Below are 22,046 nucleotides of genomic sequence, written 5' to 3' on the forward strand. Positions count from 1 at the left end.
TCTTTTGGGTTGTATTAGTTAGGTGTTTGACATGGTATAAGAGTGGGTCTGAACCAGAGATCGGCTTCGACAACGACGCATAGAGAAAGATCTGACTACGGAGATTCATGTGCTTGCTGCTTCTTTGGCAGGAACGGATTGTTGAGAATGGAGGCTTAAGCTCGGAGTCAGAGACCTCTCCCATTGCCAACGACGCTCACAGGGACGATGCCCTGTGCAATGAGAAATTTCTCATCCCACACAGCTCAGAGGCAGCGTTGCAGGACAATGAAGTTTCGAAATCAAATCCCTTTTCTCCACTGCCGACGACGCTTGTGAGGACGATGGCCTGCACAAAGAAAAATCTCTCGTCCTGCACGGCTCAGAGGTATTGTCGCGGGGACGATGAACCTTTGGAATTAAACCCACCCAAAATTAGGGAGCGGCATTTAATTTCGAAACCAAGTAACTCAGACCGGATCGAGTTCGGACCAGACCGGATTGTGGTTGGACCGGATTGGCCTCGGGCCTAACTCAGACTAGACTCGACCCGGACCAGATTTGGAACGGACTCGACTCAAACCAGACTCAGACCAAGACTCGACTTGGACTAGACTCGACCTATCCCAAATTGTCGAGATGTATATATCAGACAAAGACAAACTGGGGTATTTGAACGGTGATCTCCCTCAACCTCCTCAGACGGATGCAGACCCAGATAATGCTCTCCTCGGATCCACTAGAGACGATGATTGCAGAGCGTGGATACTTGACTCTGGAGCAACAGACCATATGACATTTGATGCAAATGATTTTTCTCAACACACCGCTCCTCGGCGAAATAGCATTGCCAACGCTAATGGAATTATCTCTCCAGTAACAAGGGCTGGAAGAGTGATGTTATCACCAGCTCTACCATTATCTAATACACTACTCGTGCCCTCTCTTTCTCACAAGTTCCTATCAATGAGTAAAGTTACGGACAAGTTGAATTGTGTGGTTCTTATTTACCCTATATTTTGTCTTATTCAGGATATTCTCACCAAGGAGATCATTGGGCGTGGTACTAAGAGGAGGGGGCTCTATTACATGGAAGCTTTCAGCGTAGGTCGTGCATATCACATGGGGCACCCGAGTGACCTCAAAGTGAAACAAATTTTGATGTGCCACCGTCGGTTAGGCCATCCTTCATTTGGGTATTTGAAACATATGCTTCCCGATCTATTTTCTAATTTGTCAGTTCTAGATTTTAACTGTGAGACTTGCATTCTAGCTAAAAGTCATCTAGTCAATTACCCGTTAATTATCAATAAGAGTGATAATCCTTTTGCTTTAATTCACTCTGATGTGTGGGGTCCTTCCCCCAAAGATGCTAGGTCTAGTGTTCATTGGTTTGTCATATTTGTTGATGACTGCACACGAATGACTTGGCTTTACTTGTTGAAACACAAGGTTGAGGTCTTTCATACCTTTCAATCCTTTCATAAGATGATCCAACATAGTTCTCTACCAACATTTGAATTCTTTGATCTGATAATGGTGGAGAATATATGAATCATCAGTTCCGTGATTATTTCCAACAACATGGATTGATTCATGAAACCTTGTACCCCCAGACTCCTCATCAAAATGGTATTGCATAAAGAAAAAATTGTCACATTCTAGAAACAGCTCGAGCTCTTTTACTTGGGACTCAAGTGCTTAGCCATCATTGGCCTAATGCTGTTACTACGGTTATCTGCCTCATTAACCGTATGCCTTCAAATTTTTTGAGTTTAAGACTCTCCTACAAGTCCTATCAAACTATGTTTCATTACCCTCGATGCTCATGCTCCCCCCTCAAATTTTTGGCCGTGTTGTGTTTGTTAATCTCCACAAAACACAACGCTCGAAGCTTGATCCGTGTGCCATTCGGTGTCTGTTTTTGGGATATGCGGTCCATAAAAAAGGGTATCGCTGCTACAATCCAACTACTCAGCACACATATGTAACTATGGATGTCACGTTTCTTGAATCTGAATCTTATTACTCGTCCACTACATCCAATTCCTCTCTTCAGGAGGAGATACGAGCATAAGAGCTAAATTGGATGACATTTGACTAGTTCAAGGACACTGATATAGCGACCACTATAGAACCAAATCCAGAGAAGATATCCTCAGAAATTGATGATGAAGCAATACCCCTTCTCCCTTCAGTATCCAACGACCCATCTCCTGAGAATATCATTGAGGTAAGTAATCATGCCACACCTCAAAATTCTAATGATATGGTTATTCTTGTTGGCTATGAATACTTGTCAGGCTTAATCAGGGCAAACCACCGAACAGATATTCCCCCGAAGAGAAGGAAAACAAATCGAAATATCTTATTGCCAATTATGTGTCAACAAAACAACTGTCTAAACCCCTCAAAAAGTTTGCAAATGAACTCTCCTCACACTATATTCCAACAAGTGTTTATGAAGCTCTGATACCATGAAAAATTGTGAAATCTTTTTATTTTTTTTATTTCACATACTTACGTATTTATTTATATACATAATTTTTCAGTTATTCATAACCAGTCTCTCGGATCATCTCCAAGGCCATAGCTACAAAGGCCTTCTTCCTTTGTTTTTACGGATCTGGAAGACTGTTCTAAAGAAAGAAATCCAACAAAAAACTCGTATCCTATTAACGGAACGTGAACCATCACTTTCATCTTCACCCATTACGGTAAATACGCCGGTTCTTTTCTAGGCCAACGTAGTCGAACAAGGCTGGTAAGGATCCACTTCCCGACTTCGTGAATGGACTGACCGCCGGGGGGGCCAATAAGCTACGAAGCAAAAAGCGGTCGGCAACGGTAGACGGTGGATAACAGCTCGCGTTTCAAACAGACGGGTGGTTCCACATCTGTGCAAAACCAGTCGGCGGTTGACGCCGTTGCCCGACGCCAAATTTAAATTCGAAGATAAACTGATCAACACAACACAACGCCGACTGATTCAATTCACAAGGCGGCGAATGAAATACGGTACGTGTCTTAGAAAATTTATAAATAATAATTGTTACATTGACAAATCAATTAATCACAACGCTAATGTTGACTCTCCTAAAAGACTTGCTGGTTATTCAACTGTCACTCACACCGCATACTGGCCAACGCATCAATGAGAGAGTACAAGGCCAACACCAGAAGAAGCAGCAGAGAGAGAGAGAGAGAGAGAGAGAGAGAGAGAGAGAGCGCCAAGAGTGTGGATGGTTCAAATGAAATTCCCAGACAAGCAATCAAATGCACCAATTGAGTTTTTGGAGAGCAGGATGAAGGCCTCTTACTTGCTAGGTAGAGGTGTGCATCACTTCTCGTTCTTACATAGGATGAAGCTAATTTATAAAGGAGAAGAGTCCCTCCGTACAAGCTAATAAGCCCAAATCTTTATCCCATAGCATACTTCTGGGTCCAGCTCCTGGCGGTTGTCTCGTATTTGCTTCGATCTGTCTTGTACATGTGAGCAATCTCTGGCACTAGAGGATCATCCGGGTTTGGATCCGTCAACAGAGAACAGATTGACAGCAGCACCTGCAAACGCAAACAAGGGCCCATCCCATCCGCTTAAATACCAGATAAAAAATATATTTGAAACCTTCACTTTAAAAAACTCCTATCCTTTTCATTGAAATAAAATTCAAGAAATGCCCACGGACGGAATACAAACATCAATCAATATGGTTCTGAAATTCTCCCCCAAAATCAACTTCTTACAAAATTTTATAATAAACTGACAAACCCCCAAAAAAAAAAAAAAAAATTGTGCAATAAGAAGAGATTGCCGGAAATTTCAGTTATTAGTTTAGAGATATCCGGAGGCCTATTTACATTAATACGTCTATTACTGCAACTATTTTGATCTAAGATAAACCTTCTTTAAAATCACATCTTTTATTTTGTAGTAAGAAAGGCGGATTCACAGTAATTAAGCAATTTAGGTGTTGTCAAGAGGTACATTGATTATCCAAAGCATGCTCCGTCCAGCAGCTCGCATAACAGGAGTAATTTAGTGGAGCCCACTGGATGTTCTCCCATGGGCAAGCCACCAAAATGCTTGGAAAGGCACAACAAGCTGTGATACATTCGGTTAATTGACATTCATTATAATTTACTGACTTTCAAGAACTAACTATGAGGAATGGACCTTAGAGATTGTCAATGCAGGGCTCCACTGCTCCTTCAAAATATCGAGGCAAATGCTGCCATTGCTGTTAATGTTTGGGTGGAAAACCTTTGTCCTGAATGCAACCTGCACGATTCATGAAGAGAGTTCGACACATTGACCAACAATAGCAAAACTTAAACAATACTATTGCAAAAAGATCTAAACAGCAATATAAACGATTAAAACAAAAAACCTAGTCTATGAGAGAAAATGTTGTCAAGATGTCATTCACATCACACCTTTCTCCATGGACTAAATGATAATACTCAATTAAACACATTACGGTCAGAACCCTGGGCCTTGCATGTTAAAAAATTCCACAGAACCCCCATGATAATGCAAAAACAATGCTGAGGCTACAGCCTCAAGGCTTGAACTCAGATGAAGAAACAACAACACCCGGGCTTGAGCACTTCTATTATTGCTCACGTAATCAGAACCATTAGTTGGAGGAAACAGTCACTCCTAAGTGAATTAAAACATCACCGCAAATCAGCTTGAACTAGCATAAACTAACCATTCAAAATTTTCAGGAGTATGTCCTTGAAAAAATAAAGAGGTACATTACTTTAATATAATGTATTAGGGAAACCATAGTAACTAATTTTCCTGTATATTCTATATCCCTGTCTCACCACCGACACACTTTAATGTAGACGGCAGGAGGCAAATCCATCTGCATCCTCTTTCCCCGTTGGCCATGAAGGTTCTCAACATCTAGTGGTTGCAAAACGAAGACCCTTACAATCCTCTTGGATTCCCTCCCATGTACAAAGGTTCAAGCTTACAGAAGGCTATATTATATGCAAGTTGGGCTCCATGTAAGAGTTAAATTCTGGCAGGACTCATGCACAGGGTCAAGACCCATATATGAAACTTCTTTGCAGTTGTAGATTTACTGTTGCATCAGTAATTGTATATTTATTTCAAATGAATATAGCCAACCAAGATTCAAATAAGTAAAAGTTAGCCTCCTTGCCTTCTCAGGCCAGGTAGGTGTCCATGATTCTCCTGTAGAAGCCTGAAATGAAAGTATCTTTGTAGGTGTTAAACTATTGTTCAATCACTTCTTAGCCCCTGTTGAGATTGAAGGGGATTAGGTGGCAGTACTTTCATGGATGTCAAAAAACAACCCCCCTTGTTGGTGGTCGAGCTACATCTTTGACGAAGTCACAGAAAAAGAAACACTTCAGTCAGCTATACTGCTTCTGCTGAAGTAGCAAAAGGAGGTCCCTCCCTCAGCATCTTGCTGTTAGGAGCTGCCTACCTCTTGTATCATAAGTGCAGGGCCCATTACCCTGGCTAGATGTATCCTCTCTTCTCATTAGCAAAAACACATTCAGAATTTTCTAATTTTTTTAAAAAAATACAATCAGATAAATGTTATAAATTAATTTTGCCTACCATGAAGTAAACAATGCACTACCAAATCATACTAGGACTTAATACTTTCTTTCACCCAGATAAAAAGTAGCTGACGTGTTATTGGTACAATTCCTCTGAGCAATAACGGATGAATGTATGCCTCCAAACTTCATAAAAGCCCACAATGACTGTGACATGTCTTGATCAAAAGTTCAGATAGGACATGGATCCAAGACTCAGGAGATCTCAACTTAAGTAATATTAAAAGATCATTAGGGTATAGCTCTGATACCTTGGGTGGCTTAAATGGATAGTCTGGAGGGAAATGGATAGTAACTAGAAAGACTCCTCCAGCATAAGGACTGTCTGGGGGGCCCATAATTGTAGCTTGCCAATGAAACATGTCTTCCGCAACAGGGCCTAAAAGATAACAATATAAGCAAAGTCAATGTGCAAACAGCAAAAGAGTTGGATTGCTCATCTATGACAATATGTCCATATTCCACACATATCAAACTTTTTACACAAGTTAGCACAAACTCAAAAAAAAAAAAAAAAAAAAACTAGTCAGACCTATTAAACAATTCATTTCTGAATTTTCTTTAACAATTGATTATCACATCTAAATTAGCTTTACAAGCAAAATCCTCCAATTTCTCAAACCATGGCAAAGAGTTACTACAACAACGGAATGATCCATGTGCAACAGAACCAACAGAATTTCAGATCAACAAAAATACTTTAAAAAGAAAAGGACAGCAACAGGAGTCTAAACAAAGTTGAGGCAGTTTTCCTCATCAGTGATGAAGTTTTGAGTAATTCTGCAGCCCAGAAATATAATTATCAGAACCGCAACAGCTGTTTTCAGGTTAAAAGGCCTAAAAAAAATTAAAATTCCAACACCAAAATAGAAAGCAGACTGATCACAGCAGATAGACAAACTCAGGTTTTATAAAATGTGACGACTTGGATGATCTACTATCGCTTGGCCAAGCATGGGTAATGATGCAAGGTGGGGATTACACACTGGGATGAGGGAACTTTTCGAGTGAGAAATTTGATGTAACTTGAGGGCAAGCTCAATAAATCCACAGTAGTTGGCTGGGCAAGAAAATGAAACAACCTAACCCACGCAAAAAAAATCATAGAAATTCTTATATACATCTAATTTTTTATGCAACCATTTCAAAAAGAAGGAAAACATATAAATGGATAACTTATTTACAGATTGAATGCATAACAGAAAATATCAGTAGGACTCAAGTCTGACTCAGAAGTGTCTCACAACATGCATGATGTGTAAAATGGGGGGCTATTGGGTAGGCTTATAAATTGGCATTGTGAAAAAAAAAAAAAAAAAAAAACAGACAAAGTTAATGGCACAAAGGGGGGACTCAGAGATAAGGTTAACACCACATGTGGGGATCTCTATTATTGTTTGAGATGGTTGAAAGGCAAGTCCTCCCTTCCTTGGAAGCAAGAGCATGCTTATAAAGAAGCAGTCGATATTGGTAGACCTTTGTGACTGATCAGTAGCTGCTCATATTATTTCCAATGCTTTAGCTAAGGAGGCACCGCCTTCCCAGCGTGCCAGTCCAGGTCCCACTCTTCCTGTTTTAGGACAATTACTTTCCTTAACTCTCAAAATTCCAATAAGATTTAACAACAGTAGTTAAATCAATAAGTACATGCAAATTATAGATAACTTTACAACACTTCGACTTTCATGAACGAGATAGAAATTTTTGTATTCATTTATGGGATAATAATGGTAGAGTCCGATACAAAACTTGAAGCTTTAATATAGAAATCATTTTTAAAGCCTGGACCTTCATTACCCAAGAGCATACACGAAAACATCAAGGCCAACAGAAATAATGAAACCAGCACGCGCAACATTGGCACCTCTAACGCCACAAAAAATTGAATATTTGATGCCATAAACAACAAAAAAAACCACAACAATCTAAGATGAACATCAAACATTCATAAGGCTATCGACAACTAAACGGGATTTTACACCACAATCAAATAAACCCATGAGCAGAACATAAAATACAGAAAAAGGCTGAGTATTGCAAAAAAAAAAAAAAAAAAAACAGACGATCACAATGTCATGATTTGCCGATAAAATAAAAGATAAAGACAGGGAGATCATCACGCAAGAAACCGCATAGCCATAAGCCACCAGCCTAAATCGAAGAAGGAAACCACGCATACCAGCGCTGCAGGACGTTGGGGGATCTTTCTGAAGGTCCTTGAGTTCTTTCAAAATTCTTTTCGACGCCATGAGAACCCTATTTACGAAAACCTAGAACGTGAGAGCGAGTGGGGAAGAAATGGAGGTGAGGAGGGAAGATACGTAGCAAAAGTATGGGGCAAACCTGAGCAGCAATTCGATCTTCTTAGACTTTATATAAGGCTTTGGAGGTTTGGAGAGGAACGGAGAGCAAGAAGCGCGTTACGAAATGTGATTTTGTTAACAAAGAATCAGATTCCGTCGGCCCATGTTTGACGATCAACTTGGACTGCGCCGTGTGTATCCGGCGCATGGTAGATTAGACTAAGAACATCGTATACCTGTGGTTGAAGTCGCAGATCGGGCCGGCATTGCTAACATGCGCTGTTAGGGGGCATCCGCGTCACCCGTAAGTCTGTCCCGCGGCTTGACGCAGACTAACGATGGATGTGATCGGGCCGACGCGTTAGACGGGCAACTGGGCAAAGTAAACGTTAGAAGCTGTCATGGACTCATTAGAAAGAGAGAAAAGTCTTTTAACTTATGCCCAATTGTGTTCTGTAATTCCACTAACATTTACCCTTGACGAGGCAAACACCGTAACGCCAGAAAAGCATTTCATTATCTATATTCTGTGGATTGTCATCTACGTTTGGGCCAAAGATAAAAAGTGGAGCAAACAGTACACCCAGATAGAATATCGGTAAGTTGGATACATTCTTCGTTGTTATCTTCATTATTTTATCTCAAATGATTTTCTTTTCTTTATGCCAAGCAGCCTTCCATGCTACGTTTAGGATTGCAGCTTCAACTTGCAAGCATATATGCCAATGGGTGGAATTGTGGATCCAAGGGACCTGCAATTCCTTAACTGAATCCACTCGGGCAGTTAAACGGCTCCTTGGCCGCCTCACATCGAAAAAGCTAATACTCCATAAAAATCGATTAAAAGCCCATAGAAGAAAAAAGCAAACCCTGCTGAAGATTCACGCCTACCGTCTGCAGCATTGAAGTCTACCACGACGTGAACCACTCAAACAAGAATAAGAAGAACAAGTTCAAGAATTAGGAAGCACTACATTCAAATTACACTGGATCATTCCACCGACTGGCCTTCTGAAGAGGGTCTATTCCCAGTGTCAACCCTCCTAACATCCTCTATCATCTTCACTACTTCAGCCATTTTAGGCCTCTGCTCAGGCATTCTTACCACACACGACATTGCTATCTGAAGCATCTCCACTAACTCCTCTTCTATGTTTGGATACCTCATTAGCTCCAGATCAAACACTTCAGCAGTCCACTCTTCTCTCACGACAGATTGAACCCAGCGGACCAAGTGCACTATCTCATCACCTCCAGAGGACTGTACAGGAGATTTCCCCGTGAGGAGCTCAAGCAAGACTACCCCAATACTGTACACATCAGACGCCTGAGAAACCTTTCGGGCATCAACCAACTCTGGAGCTCGATAACCAGCTGCACGTGAGAATGGAACAGGGCCGCCCATTAGATTTGTCAGTCCAACATCAGAGACACAACCGTAATTGTCAGAGCTGAGGAATATGTTGGAGGCTTTTATGTTTCCATGGACAAATTTTCCAGAATTCAGCAGATGGATGTGTGCCACTCCTCTTGCTGCTCCAAGTGCAATCTTTAGTCTGGTATCCCAATCCAAAGGAGTCCTGTCCTCACCTCTGTTGCCTGATGGAGAAAGAAACATCAGACAGAAGGTAGAGAGTAATCAAAACATTGAACTATTGAAACCATGAATCGTGCACAGTAAGGAGAACACCACGTCAGCTCAGAAGTAAATTTGAACTTGTTAATTAGATTATGTGCCATGATCTTATGGAAGCATCACATCTCATTCATAATTGTCAGAGACTGCTTCTATCACATTGGACTTAAACTAAAGGAATCCTCCTGCATTTTGGCCTATTATCTGTTAATATACTTCATCTAATTTAGAAAGAATAGGATCACCAGGGGACTCAACTGAGAGTAACAAAACGGAGTTCCAAAAGGAAAATGGTAAATCGAACTGAGCATTCTTTTTCCCTATAAGATATTTGAATAGTCCTATGAAAAGTCATACTGCTGCAATTGTGTTGCAAACACAGTAACTAGAACCAAATTCCCATAGATACTAATAACTCTTTCTGGTGACATTCTTTTCTTCTACGAGACATTTATTTTGTCCATAGGAAAATCTTACGGCTGCCTCCCTCCCTTCTTCTTAGTATATGATAATTATCAGAAACCGACCATGGAAATGTAATTATGAATAATGCTGTTTTGTCTATGTTTGCTTTCCTAAGCTTATAGACCCAACCCTTACAAAAAGAAGTGGACCATCTTTTAGACCCATGATTCACCATTCAAAGTCCACTCACCTTCCTTTTTAGTTCCCCTGTATACCAGTAAGATAGTACTTAAGAAGGCGACTTGAAAAATGACTCCATGGTTTAAGGAAAGCTTGATAGCCTTTTATGGGTTGAAAAGCACAGTAGAGCATCCTAAAAATGTTGGTAGTACTTTATGGAAGTCATGTGTTAACAATTTCAAAGTAACTCAGTTATACATTTACTCTTAAGATCATGTGCATAACTTTCAAGCAATTCATTAGCATCATTCACCAAGTTTCACCCCTTATAAGGGGTTCCTAATCAAGCAACTCTTTATTTTTCAATAAGTAAACAGTTCCACAGCCACCACAATGTTCCATTGTCCCCTGGAAATGTGGTATCAAAGAAAAACCGATGAAAACAGGTGTTGATGTATCAGCTCCACAAAGTTCCACCACTCCTGGCAAAAAGGATAGAAGGATGAGAGTACTCACCTACTAAATTAACATTCAGTAGGCTTTCTTATTCACCAATCCCCTCTTTCTTAATGTTTCTTTTCATTCGTTTTTTTTTTTTCAGCATTAATTGCAATCGGCTTACAGGAATGAGAATATTTTCATTGTTTCATTCTTTTTAAGTAAATATCAGTTTGATAACTCAGTCATCCATTATCCAGATCTTAAATTTTGGAGTTTACAACCCCGACTAAATATGTTTATTAAAATATAATGAAGTCCTAGTATTGCTTGGAAAATGAAAGGTGGATGAGCAGTAAGGCATGAAAAACTGACATGTGCAGAAGACATCTGCAACTAAAACAAAAACAAGCACCAAGTATAAGACAAAAGTGATAAGTCCATAATATGAGCTAAAAACAGTCCAGAATTCAGGTGTCACATTAGGCCAATTGAACACGAGTTTTTTAGTCACTCCCTAATTTCCACCAGAATGAAAATTTGATAATTTCTGATAATATCTATGCAGGGTGATAAAGCTAAGATCTCATACTAAGCAACCATATTACTACTCTTACTTAGATAATGACGGTAAACAAACAAAAAGATGAAAAGTAATCTCTTAAAACAAATAGAGGCCAGCGACAATATAAGTTCCTTAAAAATCAAACTTATGAACACTTGAAACTGATAGTGTTCTTAACACTTACACTTCCTACACTCTTCCAGTACCTCGGAATGCAATATAAAGGATAAAGAAAAGCAAATAATAACATCAGTTTCTAGACGTGGAAATCAGCATGGTATGGTTGGTTATATGTACGATGTACCAGACAAAATAGTTAAAAAGGAAAGTCCATGGTCACTGAAGTAATATACGACAATGAAGAAAGAAATAGCTTAGCGAATAAACAACTTGCCAGCAGCACACATACCATGTAATAAAGCAGACACGCTTCCTTGGCTATAGTAATCATAGACCATGAGTTTCTCATCCTTGGAGTAGTAATAGGCCCTCAGCTCAACGACATTCTCATGCTTCATTCGGCCCACTATCTCCATCTGTTGCTCAAACTCCCTTTGCCCCGTACCGACCTCTTTCAACCTCTTCACCACAACAGTTGTAGAATCCTCCAAAACTGCCTTATATGCAGTACCAAAGGTGCCCTTGCCAAGGACCTCGGCAGAAGCTCTTAACAAATCTTCCAAATCAAATGCATAACGACACCCTTCAAAGAATACAATCCTATTATTCTCGTCCTGGCTCCCCCCAACCATCTTGTCGGGTGATCCGCCCCTCTTTCCTATCTTACTTGAAGTCCCATTCCCACTTTTCCTCTTCGAGTAGCAAACAATAAACAAAAGTGCCAATACAACACACACTACCACGCATCCTCCCACCACAATTCCTAATATTGCCGATTGTCCGAGCTTTTTCGTCTTTCTTCTGTTGAATGATGATGAAGCTAAAGGGGATAGCAGAGGTGATACCGAGTGTGGTGGAGCTATAATTGAAAGATTGTTACCTACAAATGACGAACTAGGAAACCTTTGTAAAGATTTTGGGATGCTTCCACCAAGGCTGTTGTTGGCTAAGTCTAGTTGTTGCAACTTCGGGAGATGCAGGTCAGGTATTTCACCCGAAAACGAGTTGTTTGAGAGGTTTAACGACACAAGTTGGGACAAGTTCGAGATTGTAGATGGAATACTGCCGTTGAAGGCGTTGAAGGAGAGGTCAATTACAGTGAGATTTTTCCAAATAGATATGTTGGTGGGTAATGAACCTGAGAAGTTGTTGAACTGCAGATAGAGAATGGTAAGGCTCTTAATTTTTGTCAAGTCGGACGGGAAAGGACCTGTTATGCCATTAGACCTAAGACTCAAAATCTGCAGAGCAGATAGACGACTGAGAGTGTTGGGTGGGATACGGCCATTCAATCCCACTCCAGGCAATTGAACGCCAATGATTCGTCGGTTGTCGGAACTGCAGTTTACTCCTACCCAATTGTTGCAGACGGTGGAGTTTCCCTTCCAGTTGAGGACGCGTCCGTGTGGGAGAGATTTGACGAATTCGAGTAGAGCTTTTTTGTCTTCAATGGGCTCGGCGACCGAATGCGGAAAAATCGCTCCGATTACGAAAATCGCAACAAAAACAGCTGAACAAGCGCCCATTTTTTTTATTGGATCAAGGAGTTAATTTTCTGGAGCAGCACCAATTCCTCGGAGCTCTACTCAGTCTACCTGGTCTCGACTGAAGTTCTATCGCAGAGAATGTGAACATCATCATTTTTCGAGCATTGCTCGTTAAAAGACGAGCCGTTTCCGAGAAGTCTGTCTCTTAAAGACAAACTCGCAGGCATTAAGTCGTCCGTTTCAGTCAAATAAGCTGTATCTTTCGCTACAATTCCGTCACGGAACGAACTTTGCCTTTCAACTTTTTTTCCAGAAGTCTACAATTTCACCTTTGGCGCAGCCGAAATCGACTTGCTTCGAGAAGCTGATTAAAAAGCGTGCAGAGTCGGCCCTGTAGCACTAAAAGTCACTAGCAGATCCAGCTGAAGAAGATACTTCAATCTCAGTTGGAGCTAGATTCTGAAACACGAACCTGCAGCTTCCAAGCTCATTTAAATGAGCTTCGGAGAAGCTACTAGTAAAAACAAAACAGAGACAAAAGAGCCACCAGATTCGTGATGATGGTCAGATCTGCTCGGCGAAGAAGAACCTAAAAACTTTCCTCAATCTGCGTTCGTAAAAGGACTCTGTTGCAGACAAAAAAAAAGAAAAAAAAATGAAAACCACGAAACAATACCATGGCAAAGCCACGAAGCGCATTTGAAGCTCGAACAGATGAAAAACACGTAAGAATCATAAGAAAGGCACGTTACTTCAAGTCGAAAAGCAAGCCAGATACAATGATTTCACCGACTGAATTTTGCTTTGAAGAACAGCATCTCCTGCCAGTAAAAACGGTTCAATCATAAAAAAGAGAAAAGACGTATACCTAAAGAAGAAAATGAAATTTTGACGAAGCAAGTGCAGCGCAAAGATAGGAGAGCGCAGAGGAAACTCTGAAAACTTGCAAATTATACGGTGAAATGCCAAATTTGAATTGAGACGCTCGAGTGGAAAGAGAAGAAACGTAGACGGAGCGAAACATACCTGGACGTTGGCGTTTCCCACTTTCCCGGCCGTCGATTATTTGATTTATTATTTTTATTTTCTTTGGCTTTTCTCCTTTCTTTGTGGTACTCAGCACTACCGAACCGCGGGTATAGCCTGCTAGCCTGCTAATGTCACACCAAAAAAGACTGCTAAGAGTATGGTTGGTTTGTAAATTAAACCGTCAATCTCAACACGCATTTGTTGCACTTGTCCTAGGGACGGCGTGGCTAATTGGTCTGGCCAAGTTAGGGAGGGAGTGGGCCAGCTCACTCGAGCAGCTCGTCTGGCACGTTTCTGGTGAGATTTTCATTCTCATCTCTTATGAATGAAGATTCAACAAGTCCCGTGACAGATGAAAGCGGGATTCTATCGCAATCAAGTTGAATTGAAAGTGGGGTTAGCATATGTAACCACCGCTGTTGACCGCTGCACGTGCCGCATTTATCGATTTTGTTAAATCGCCGCCATATTGACTTTGATTTCCCGACGCACTCGCCATGTACCTTTAAGGTCTCCATATTCGAACAGGTTCAGTGACATGTTCTGCTGGGTTCGATCCGGTATCCCTTGAGTTCGAGCTCAAGTTTGAGATTTGAAATCAGCTAGTTTGAGTTAATGAGACCGAATTAAGGTTCGGCTCAAAAAACTCACGAGCCAGTTCGTTAACTAACGATTCATGGGAGTGGGAGCTGGAAGGGGGGGGGGGGGGGGGACATCGAACCCCTCCTGTCCACCTTTGTCGCCGTCGACAGCTCCTCGCAGGCTACTATATCCCCTTTCCTCCAATTTCTTTACCTCCTCTATTTCTATCACCTCTGTTTTCATCGCTGCTGCTTCCATCATCGACGACAGGTCCTCATCGGCGTCACACCTTCGTTCTGCGTCGTCTCGACAGAAAACCAGAGTATAGAGATACCTAGGTTGGGAGAAAATAATTTCCCCAGTGTGAAGTTGATTTCACACGTGTGAAAATTACATGTGCGAGATCATAAAACCATGCGCACGACGATTTCGCACGTGTGAAAGTCACACGTGCGAGATCATAAACAAGTAAAAAAAAAAAAAAATTTGTCCCTTTCTCATGGCTCTTAAAGAAATTGAAAAGACATTTTAGTAGAAATACGTTTCTAAACACTATTAGTGGTTTTTTAAATAAATATTAAAAAAACTTTTTTAGTAGAAATATAGAGACCATTAGTGTCTCATGTTTTTTGGAAATATTTTTCTAATTAGAATTTTTAATTAAGATTTTCTTGACAAGATGGGTTAGAAAACTATATAGAAAATTTTTGAATAAGTATTTGACAGTTGATGTTATAATACTTTTAGCATGGGGCAATTTTCATAGCAATTTTGTGTTTGACATTTTATTTTATTAAAAATTTATCGATAAGTATAGTAATATATTAGATTGATTATTAATTTTTATTTATTTCCCTAGAAGTGGCAATAAGATGTCCATTTAACTTCCCTAATAAAATTTTAAAATATTTTTTTAATTTTCTAGTAAGTCTCTAATAGTAATAGGATTTTATTTAAAGGTTTTTTTTGGAAATGTGTATCCTAGGAAAAAAAATTCTAATGTTTTTCCTATAATATAAAATTTCAATCAGGGCATTAAGGAGTCATAGTAAATTTATGGTCAGATTCAAAAATTACAAAATAAGTTAAACAATATTTGGGGTAAAAAAGATTAGTATTGGTGGCTTCTAATCTATTATTGAGATTCAATCCCAAACTTTCCCTATCATTCTTTTTTAAAAATATATGCATAATTTTATAGATAATTTATTTGACATATATTTTATGTAGAGTATTAAATATAGGTTAACTTTGAACTCGGTTAGAGCTCGAGCTCGAACTCGAATTCGGTTAAAATTATTAGGCATGAGCTCGATTACAATTTTAGGCTCGAGACTAGGTTGGCTCAAGTTTGAAATCTTTAAATCAAGTTCAACTCGAACATAGGTAGGTTCAGACTCAGCTGGATTCGATGTTACCCTTATGCTCAATTTTAAGTAGAGGTCATACCCAATTTTATGTAAAATGTATGTATAATTTTATATACAATTTATTTGACATGTATTTTTTAAAAAGTTTTAAATATATGTTGGAGCTCGAACTCAAGACATATAATTTTTTAAAAGTTTTAAATGAATGTTGAAGCTCGAGCTCGGCTCGAACTCGGTTAAAATTATTAGGCTCGAGTTCGATAACAATTTTAGACTCGAGACTAAGCTCAACTCGAACTTCAACATAGACAGATTCAAACTCAACTTGGCTCGATGCCACCCCTACGTTCTAACAATGGGTTCGTGTGTCTTACTTCTGAAATGGAACTCTGACTCACTGGACTAAGGAGAAACAACTCGTCTTGGTGAATAATGGTGATAGCTTTTACTAAAAAATATTATTATGCTAAAAAAGTTGGATTATAACGGGTTCCCACGTGTTGGTCCTAATTGGAGTTAGGTTAACAAATCCAGCATGCATACTAATACGTGTGTCATGGGTGGATAATCATTTTAAGTTTTGCTAAGTCAATACTTAACCACCGGTTGTGTTTTATTATTATTGGCCAATAAGACTTTAAATATTAAGATGATGATGGCATTGGGGTTTGTGTCTACGTGAAACGTAATTCTAAGAAAGTGACTGCTCTAAGAAAAGTCAATAGGCATTGACATCGGTTAATTTAGGGGGTGTATCGGATAATAAAGAGCAACAACTTATTCGACCGACCGGAATCAGCCCTGACCGCCCAAACACTAATAATTTGTACTGGTTAGCTTTAGAGGTATAAAGTCAGCTCGTGCCTCCCTTTGGATGGTTTGGCTCTCGATTCTCTTTTAGAACTTGTCACAGAAGATCATTGTCTCTAGTAGATAGACAAAGCAACAAAGTTACGATTACACTTCAAAGTGGAACCTTGCAACGTGCCCCTCTCTTATAGTTGACATAATCAGGGTCGTTGATTCAGTTGGATCTTGTACGACTCTGATTCTATGCCATGGCAGCTTCAGCAAATATTAGGACTGAGGGAGTGAGAACGAGCTCCCTACCTGTGAGTGTAGATTTAGAGGATGAGACGATTATCACGTTTCGACAAATGCCACATATACGCAATATCTCGTCAATATCTCGCGTTACAGGCTGTCGAAGCAAAAATACTTTATATGATGGAAAAACGAAAAGAGATTAAAAAACGTAGCCTGGCTGAGAACCCTAAAGATCTACATCGATATCTCGCGATATTTGTTCTATAGCTCCATCTCCTGTCTGAGAATTGAGAAAATCCATCCTCCATCTCTTCTTCTCCCAACTTCCAGGTCGATCCGTTATATCCTGTCTTTTCTTCGTTGTTCTCTCTCTCTCTCTCTCTCTCTCTCTCTCTATCTCTTTTTGTTTTTTGTTTTTACTTATTTTCTCTTTTTACGTTTTGCGGAGTGTAAATGCTCAACATTCCTCTGCAATTCCTGCTGGTACTGGGCAGATTAATTTGATTTTCAAGCATTCGCTGCTTTGCTGGTGTTGTGTGTGAAATTTTTGGGGTTGCTCAGAAAGGGCATTTCTACAGTCGGCACTCAATTTCGTGAACGCGAAATTTCTTGGGAATAGTTTTGTTTCTCTTTTAAACCTGATATGTAGCAACTTCCAAGACTCTATCCTTCTCTAACTGAAATGTTGAGAAGTATGATACTGTGTTCTTTTGAAGCACTTAAATTGCCAAAGCAAGTTTTCAAGAAGGCAACAGATAGACTGGGGAGTGCTTTCGGGTCCGAAAAAGAGAAGAATATTCTCGAATACTTAGTTTACAAGAAGGAGCTCGTAACATTGTAGCGATGCGATGCTTAGGAGTGATGCCGTTCAGTGGGTTTATGGTATTGGTAATCAAGGGTATGAGTGGAGACTCATAACTTCAGATGAAACTTTAATTTATGACGAAGCAGCCAGACCAAAACCTACGGTGTACATCAAAGAAAAGGGCTTCTAATATAGAGACGCACCGTATAAGTTTTTTTTTTTTTTTATGCAAGTAATCAACTTAGAGCTACTTAAAAACAAGTAGTTAACTTGGAAACTATTTGCTGTTTTAATATGTTACTTGCAATGTGACCTGAATTTGCTCTGAATCTCATTCATCTCAAGATGACCAGCTTAGGGCTGTAAAGAAGGTTTCTGTGTGTGAAGTAGTACACATCCTTTTTGTTTCTCTTCCCCCTATAATTTCTCTTTCTATTTGTAATAAAATAAAGTTAATACACATTTAAAAGTATGATAGAAACAATAACTGAAAAAAGGAGAAAGATCAAAGTTGTTGTGAATTTTTTTTGGCTTGTTGTGGTTTTTTCATTCTGCTTCTATAAGGAATATGTGTTGTATCAAACGGGAAGTACAAACAAGAGACCAATAGAACTTTTCCTGACTTAGATGTCAAGGCCTGAAGGAATCGAGAAGTGAGCATAGAGGAGCTGTCAGAGAAGAGACATAAAATGAAAGACAATGTGGGGATGGTAAAGGATCAAGATCATTGATGTGTTATAGATTGCCATAGTCAAAGGCCTCTGTTAGTATGGCAAAAAATCTCTTATGATTCTATCCTTTTGATGTAGATCAATTTTGTCAATGAGTAGATGAAAATGGAATTTGCTAAAGGAAGAGAACATATTTTCTAGAGTCTTTGTTCCTAGTGTTGAATTATGACGATTATCTACTGAAGAGACTTCCTGAATTTTGTAAACTTCTGTGTTGAGCATCAGGCCATCCTAATGTGTGTCATCCTTCTCATGTAAATTGTTTAGTGGGTTTACTTTAATGTTTGCAGCCTACAAGTTTAGAGCTTTTACCTATTTAAGAGTGTAAATTATTTTCCCAACAGAATCATTGTATTTGTTGTAGAGACAATTTTGTATCAAAAGAAGAAGGCACTCCTTGAGAAAGTTTTATGTTAGTTATACTGTAGCCGGTATGAGAAGAACTATAATTTATAGGTTTTCCTTACCAATTGATTTTTATCTAATGTCTTGTAGGTCATCAAGGAAACTTGATCTGATATTCTTCATCAGTAAGTTCTCTAGTTTTTGTTTTGTTTTGTTTTGTTTTATTTTATTTTATTAAAGTTGAACTATTCTTTGTTGCTTGCATATTTTTGTTTTGAGAAGGTCACTTGAAAAACTTACTCTCCTTAGAAGGGTATATGAGTTCCTGTCATTTACATTTTGTGCAGTGGTTCGAGAGAAGGATGTCTGTTGGGAATACTGTGAGAAGTTGGAAGGAAACAAGGTTAGATGTAAATTTTGTCAGAGAGTTTTGAATGGGGGAATTAGCCGATTGAAACACCATTTATCTAGATTGCCTAGCAAAGGTGTTCATCCATGTAGCAAAGTAAAAGATGATGTAACTGACAGAGTGAGAGCCATAATAGCATTAAAAGAGGAGGGAAAGGAAGAGGCTAGTTCTAGGAAGCAAAGACTAGTTGAAGTGAAATCTCCTGGAAATATGCCAACCAGTAGAAACCTAATGGCCATTGAGACACCATCTCCAATTGCAAAGCTTTTCTCATCTGGTCCACCATCTGGTCCTCACCCATCATATGATAGAGAAAACGCAGAGAGAAGCATTGCTCTTTTCTTTTTCGAAAACAAGCTGGACTTCAGTGTTGCACGCTCTTCATCCTATCAGCTAATGATCGATGCAGTAGCCAAGAGTGGATTGGGATTCAGGGGCCCGTCATCTGACACTCTGAGGACTACATGGTTGCAGAGGATCAAATCCGAAGTCAGCCAACAGTCCAAAGAAATAGAGAGAGAGTGGGCCACAGCAGGTTGTACTATAATTGCTGATACATGGACTGATATTAAATCAAGAGCCTTAATAAACTTCTTGGTTTCCTCGCCCTCTGGGACCTTCTTTCACAGATCAGTTGATGCATCAACTTACTTCAAGAACACAAAATATATGGCTGACTTATTTGATTCAGTCATTCAAGATTTTGGTCCAGAAAATGTGGTGCAAATTATCATGGATAATGCTCTGAACTATGTTGGAGTAGGAAATCACATCATGCAAAATTACAGCTCAATCTTCTTATCGCCCTGTGCTTCTCACTGCTTGAACTTGATCTTGGAAGATTTCTCTAAGATTGAATGGGTCAACAGATGTATATTACGAGCCCAATCTATTTCCAGGTTTATATATAACAACATGTGGGTTTTGGATCTAATGAGAAAATACACAGGGGGCCAGGAACTTGTCCGAACTAGTATTACAAAGGCTGCCTCTACTTTCCTCACCTTGCAGTCCATGTTGAAGCATAGATTAAGGTTAAAACACATGTTCAATAGCCCAGAGTACTCTTCTTCGTCATATGCTAATAAAGCCCAAAGCATTTCAAGTACTGAAATTCTTGAGGATGGAGATTTTTGGAGGTCCATTGAGGAACTAGTGGCTGTTTCAGAGCCACTACTGAAAGTATTGAGGGATGTTGCTGGAGGGAAACCTGCTGTAGGATTTATCTATGAAGCAATGACTAAAGCCAAGGAATCTATAAGGACGTACTACATAATGGATGAGAGTAAGTGTAAGACATTTTTAGACATTGTTGATATGAGATGGCAAAATCAGCTCCATTCACCCCTGCATGCTGCTGCAGCTTTTCTAAATCCATGCATTCAATATAATCAAGAGATTAAATTTCTGGGGCTTATTAAGGAAGAGTTTTTAGCTGTTTTAGAGAAATTATTGCCAACACCAGAATCAAGGCAGGATATTACTATGCAAATATTTGCATTTAAGAAGGCACAGGGGATGTTTGGATGCAACCTGGCTCGAGAATCACGCAACACAATCTCACCAGGTACTCACCTCTACACATTCTGGAACATTACATGAGAAACAATTGTCAATATTTACTCAAAATACACGTCATATGTTTGCAAATGCAGGGTTATGGTGGGAACAATATGGAGATTCGGCACCAGGGCTACAAAGAGTTGCAGTTAGGATTCTTAGTCAAGTATGTAGTGCTTCTACTTTTGAGAGGAATTGGAGCACATCCCAACAGATTCCCTCTGAAAAGCGAAATAAGCTAGAGAAAGAAACATTAAATGAACTCTTATATATAAACTACAATCTTAAACTGGCAAGCAGGGCAAAAGGGAACCCTTCAGATATTGATCCAATCATAGTTGATGACATTGATATGACTTCAGATTGGGTTGAAGAGGCAGATAACACAAACCCAACTCAGTGGCTTGATCAGTTTGGTTCTGCTTTGGATGGTGGCGATTTGAATACAAGACAATTTACCAGTGCTATATTTGGTCCAACCAACCATATGTTTGGTTTGTGATTGTATATTGCTCATTTAACATGTGTAGTTTTGTACTTTTCTTTTTCATTAATTTGTTAGGTAGGTGAAACTGGCAGCCTGTATCACTAGAGCATCAAAATTATGTGAAAATATGTAGTTTTCAGCTATGCATTCCCTTAATGAGGAAATGCCCTCCAATGAGGTAGGAAATTACTTATTATCCTTTTGTGTGTTTGAGCCAAATCCAACATGTGGTTGGCATTGAACTTCTTGATCTTTTATGTGTATGTAGGAAGTGTAAATGCTGAGACCTTTCTTGTGGCAGATCAAAGATAAAAAGGAAGCTAAAATTTTTATATTTGATTGGCTAGTATGGATTTTTTTACTATGGAGGAAATTATTGCTTTTCTTAGCTTCTCAGCAATGTGACTGTTGGCACTTTGGGTGTTTAGTTCTCTTGGTGAAGTTTGTGTCTATTTCAGAAGAAACTATCAAAATGTCAAAAGTTATGTGAAACGATTTTGACAAGGAAAAAACTATTTAACAGTTATTAATATTTTACGCCTTGTTGGTCAAAATCATAAGCTGGCAACAAATTTCAGTTGAAGAGGTCAAATTAAATAATCTTCTGAACAGTATATTGGTCATATCTTTTATTGCTATGTTTTGTGAGAAAACAATTCAAAGTGGCAGCAGTAGATGAGAAAAAAAGAGAGCCTTTTGAGATGATTTGAACAGAGACTCAATAATGCATCCCTGAGAAGGGTTGTGTTGACTTTGGCTGATGATTTGGCATGAAACTGAGGAAGCCTGGAAACAATATGAGTATAAGTTGTGGATGTAGGACTTCCAGAAAGGCCAAGCTAACCATGGATCTCTGAGATGACAGATCAGAATGGGGGACCGGGATTCATTTACTCTACCCTGAAATAGTTGAATTGGACTCCTGATTCGTCTATGGTGATAACGGTAAAAGAAAATGTCTTTT

General features: G+C 39.3%; 3 protein-coding genes across 4 annotated transcripts; 1 reads left to right on the forward strand and 2 right to left on the reverse strand.

Moving 5' to 3' along the window:
• Nucleotides 1-3,222: 3,222 nt before the first annotated feature.
• LOC137962466 (ubiquitin-conjugating enzyme E2-17 kDa) lies at nt 3,223-8,034 on the reverse strand. Its single transcript, XM_068809345.1, has 5 exons — nt 7,927-8,034; nt 7,763-7,839; nt 5,835-5,962; nt 4,157-4,261; nt 3,223-3,543 (listed from the first exon to the last, which is right to left on the reverse strand). Exons 2-5 carry the CDS (start codon nt 7,830-7,832, stop codon nt 3,400-3,402), a joined length of 447 nt encoding a protein of 148 aa, XP_068665446.1. The 5' UTR covers nt 7,833-7,839; nt 7,927-8,034; the 3' UTR covers nt 3,223-3,399.
• A 665-nt stretch (nt 8,035-8,699) lies between these two features.
• On the reverse strand, nt 8,700-13,588 carry LOC137962277 (probable inactive receptor kinase At4g23740). The gene is made up of 3 exons (XM_068809054.1): nt 13,470-13,588; nt 11,520-13,343; nt 8,700-9,485 (listed from the first exon to the last, which is right to left on the reverse strand). The coding sequence occupies exons 2-3, from the start codon at nt 12,754-12,756 to the stop codon at nt 8,878-8,880; spliced, it is 1,845 nt and encodes a 614-aa protein (XP_068665155.1). The 5' UTR covers nt 12,757-13,343; nt 13,470-13,588; the 3' UTR covers nt 8,700-8,877.
• A 3,511-nt stretch (nt 13,589-17,099) lies between these two features.
• Nucleotides 17,100-21,384, forward strand: LOC137963028 (uncharacterized). Of its 2 annotated transcripts, none has more exons than XM_068810207.1 (4): nt 17,100-17,643; nt 18,777-18,811; nt 18,974-20,602; nt 20,691-21,384. In XM_068810207.1, exons 1-4 carry the CDS (start codon nt 17,594-17,596, stop codon nt 21,095-21,097), a joined length of 2,121 nt encoding a protein of 706 aa, XP_068666308.1. In that variant the 5' UTR covers nt 17,100-17,593; the 3' UTR covers nt 21,098-21,384. The 2 variants fall into 2 exon arrangements, with proteins under 2 accessions (XP_068666308.1, XP_068666309.1); XM_068810208.1 differs by having other exon boundaries at nt 17,100-17,228.
• Nucleotides 21,385-22,046: the final 662 nt, after the last annotated feature.

The sequence above is a fragment of the Aristolochia californica genome, unplaced genomic scaffold (genome assembly GCF_029961685.1).
Source record: "Aristolochia californica isolate CCGP_79_NKW_82.1479 unplaced genomic scaffold, dmAriCali1.0.hap1 SCAF_4, whole genome shotgun sequence".
NCBI classification, from domain to species: domain Eukaryota; kingdom Viridiplantae; phylum Streptophyta; class Magnoliopsida; order Piperales; family Aristolochiaceae; genus Aristolochia; species Aristolochia californica.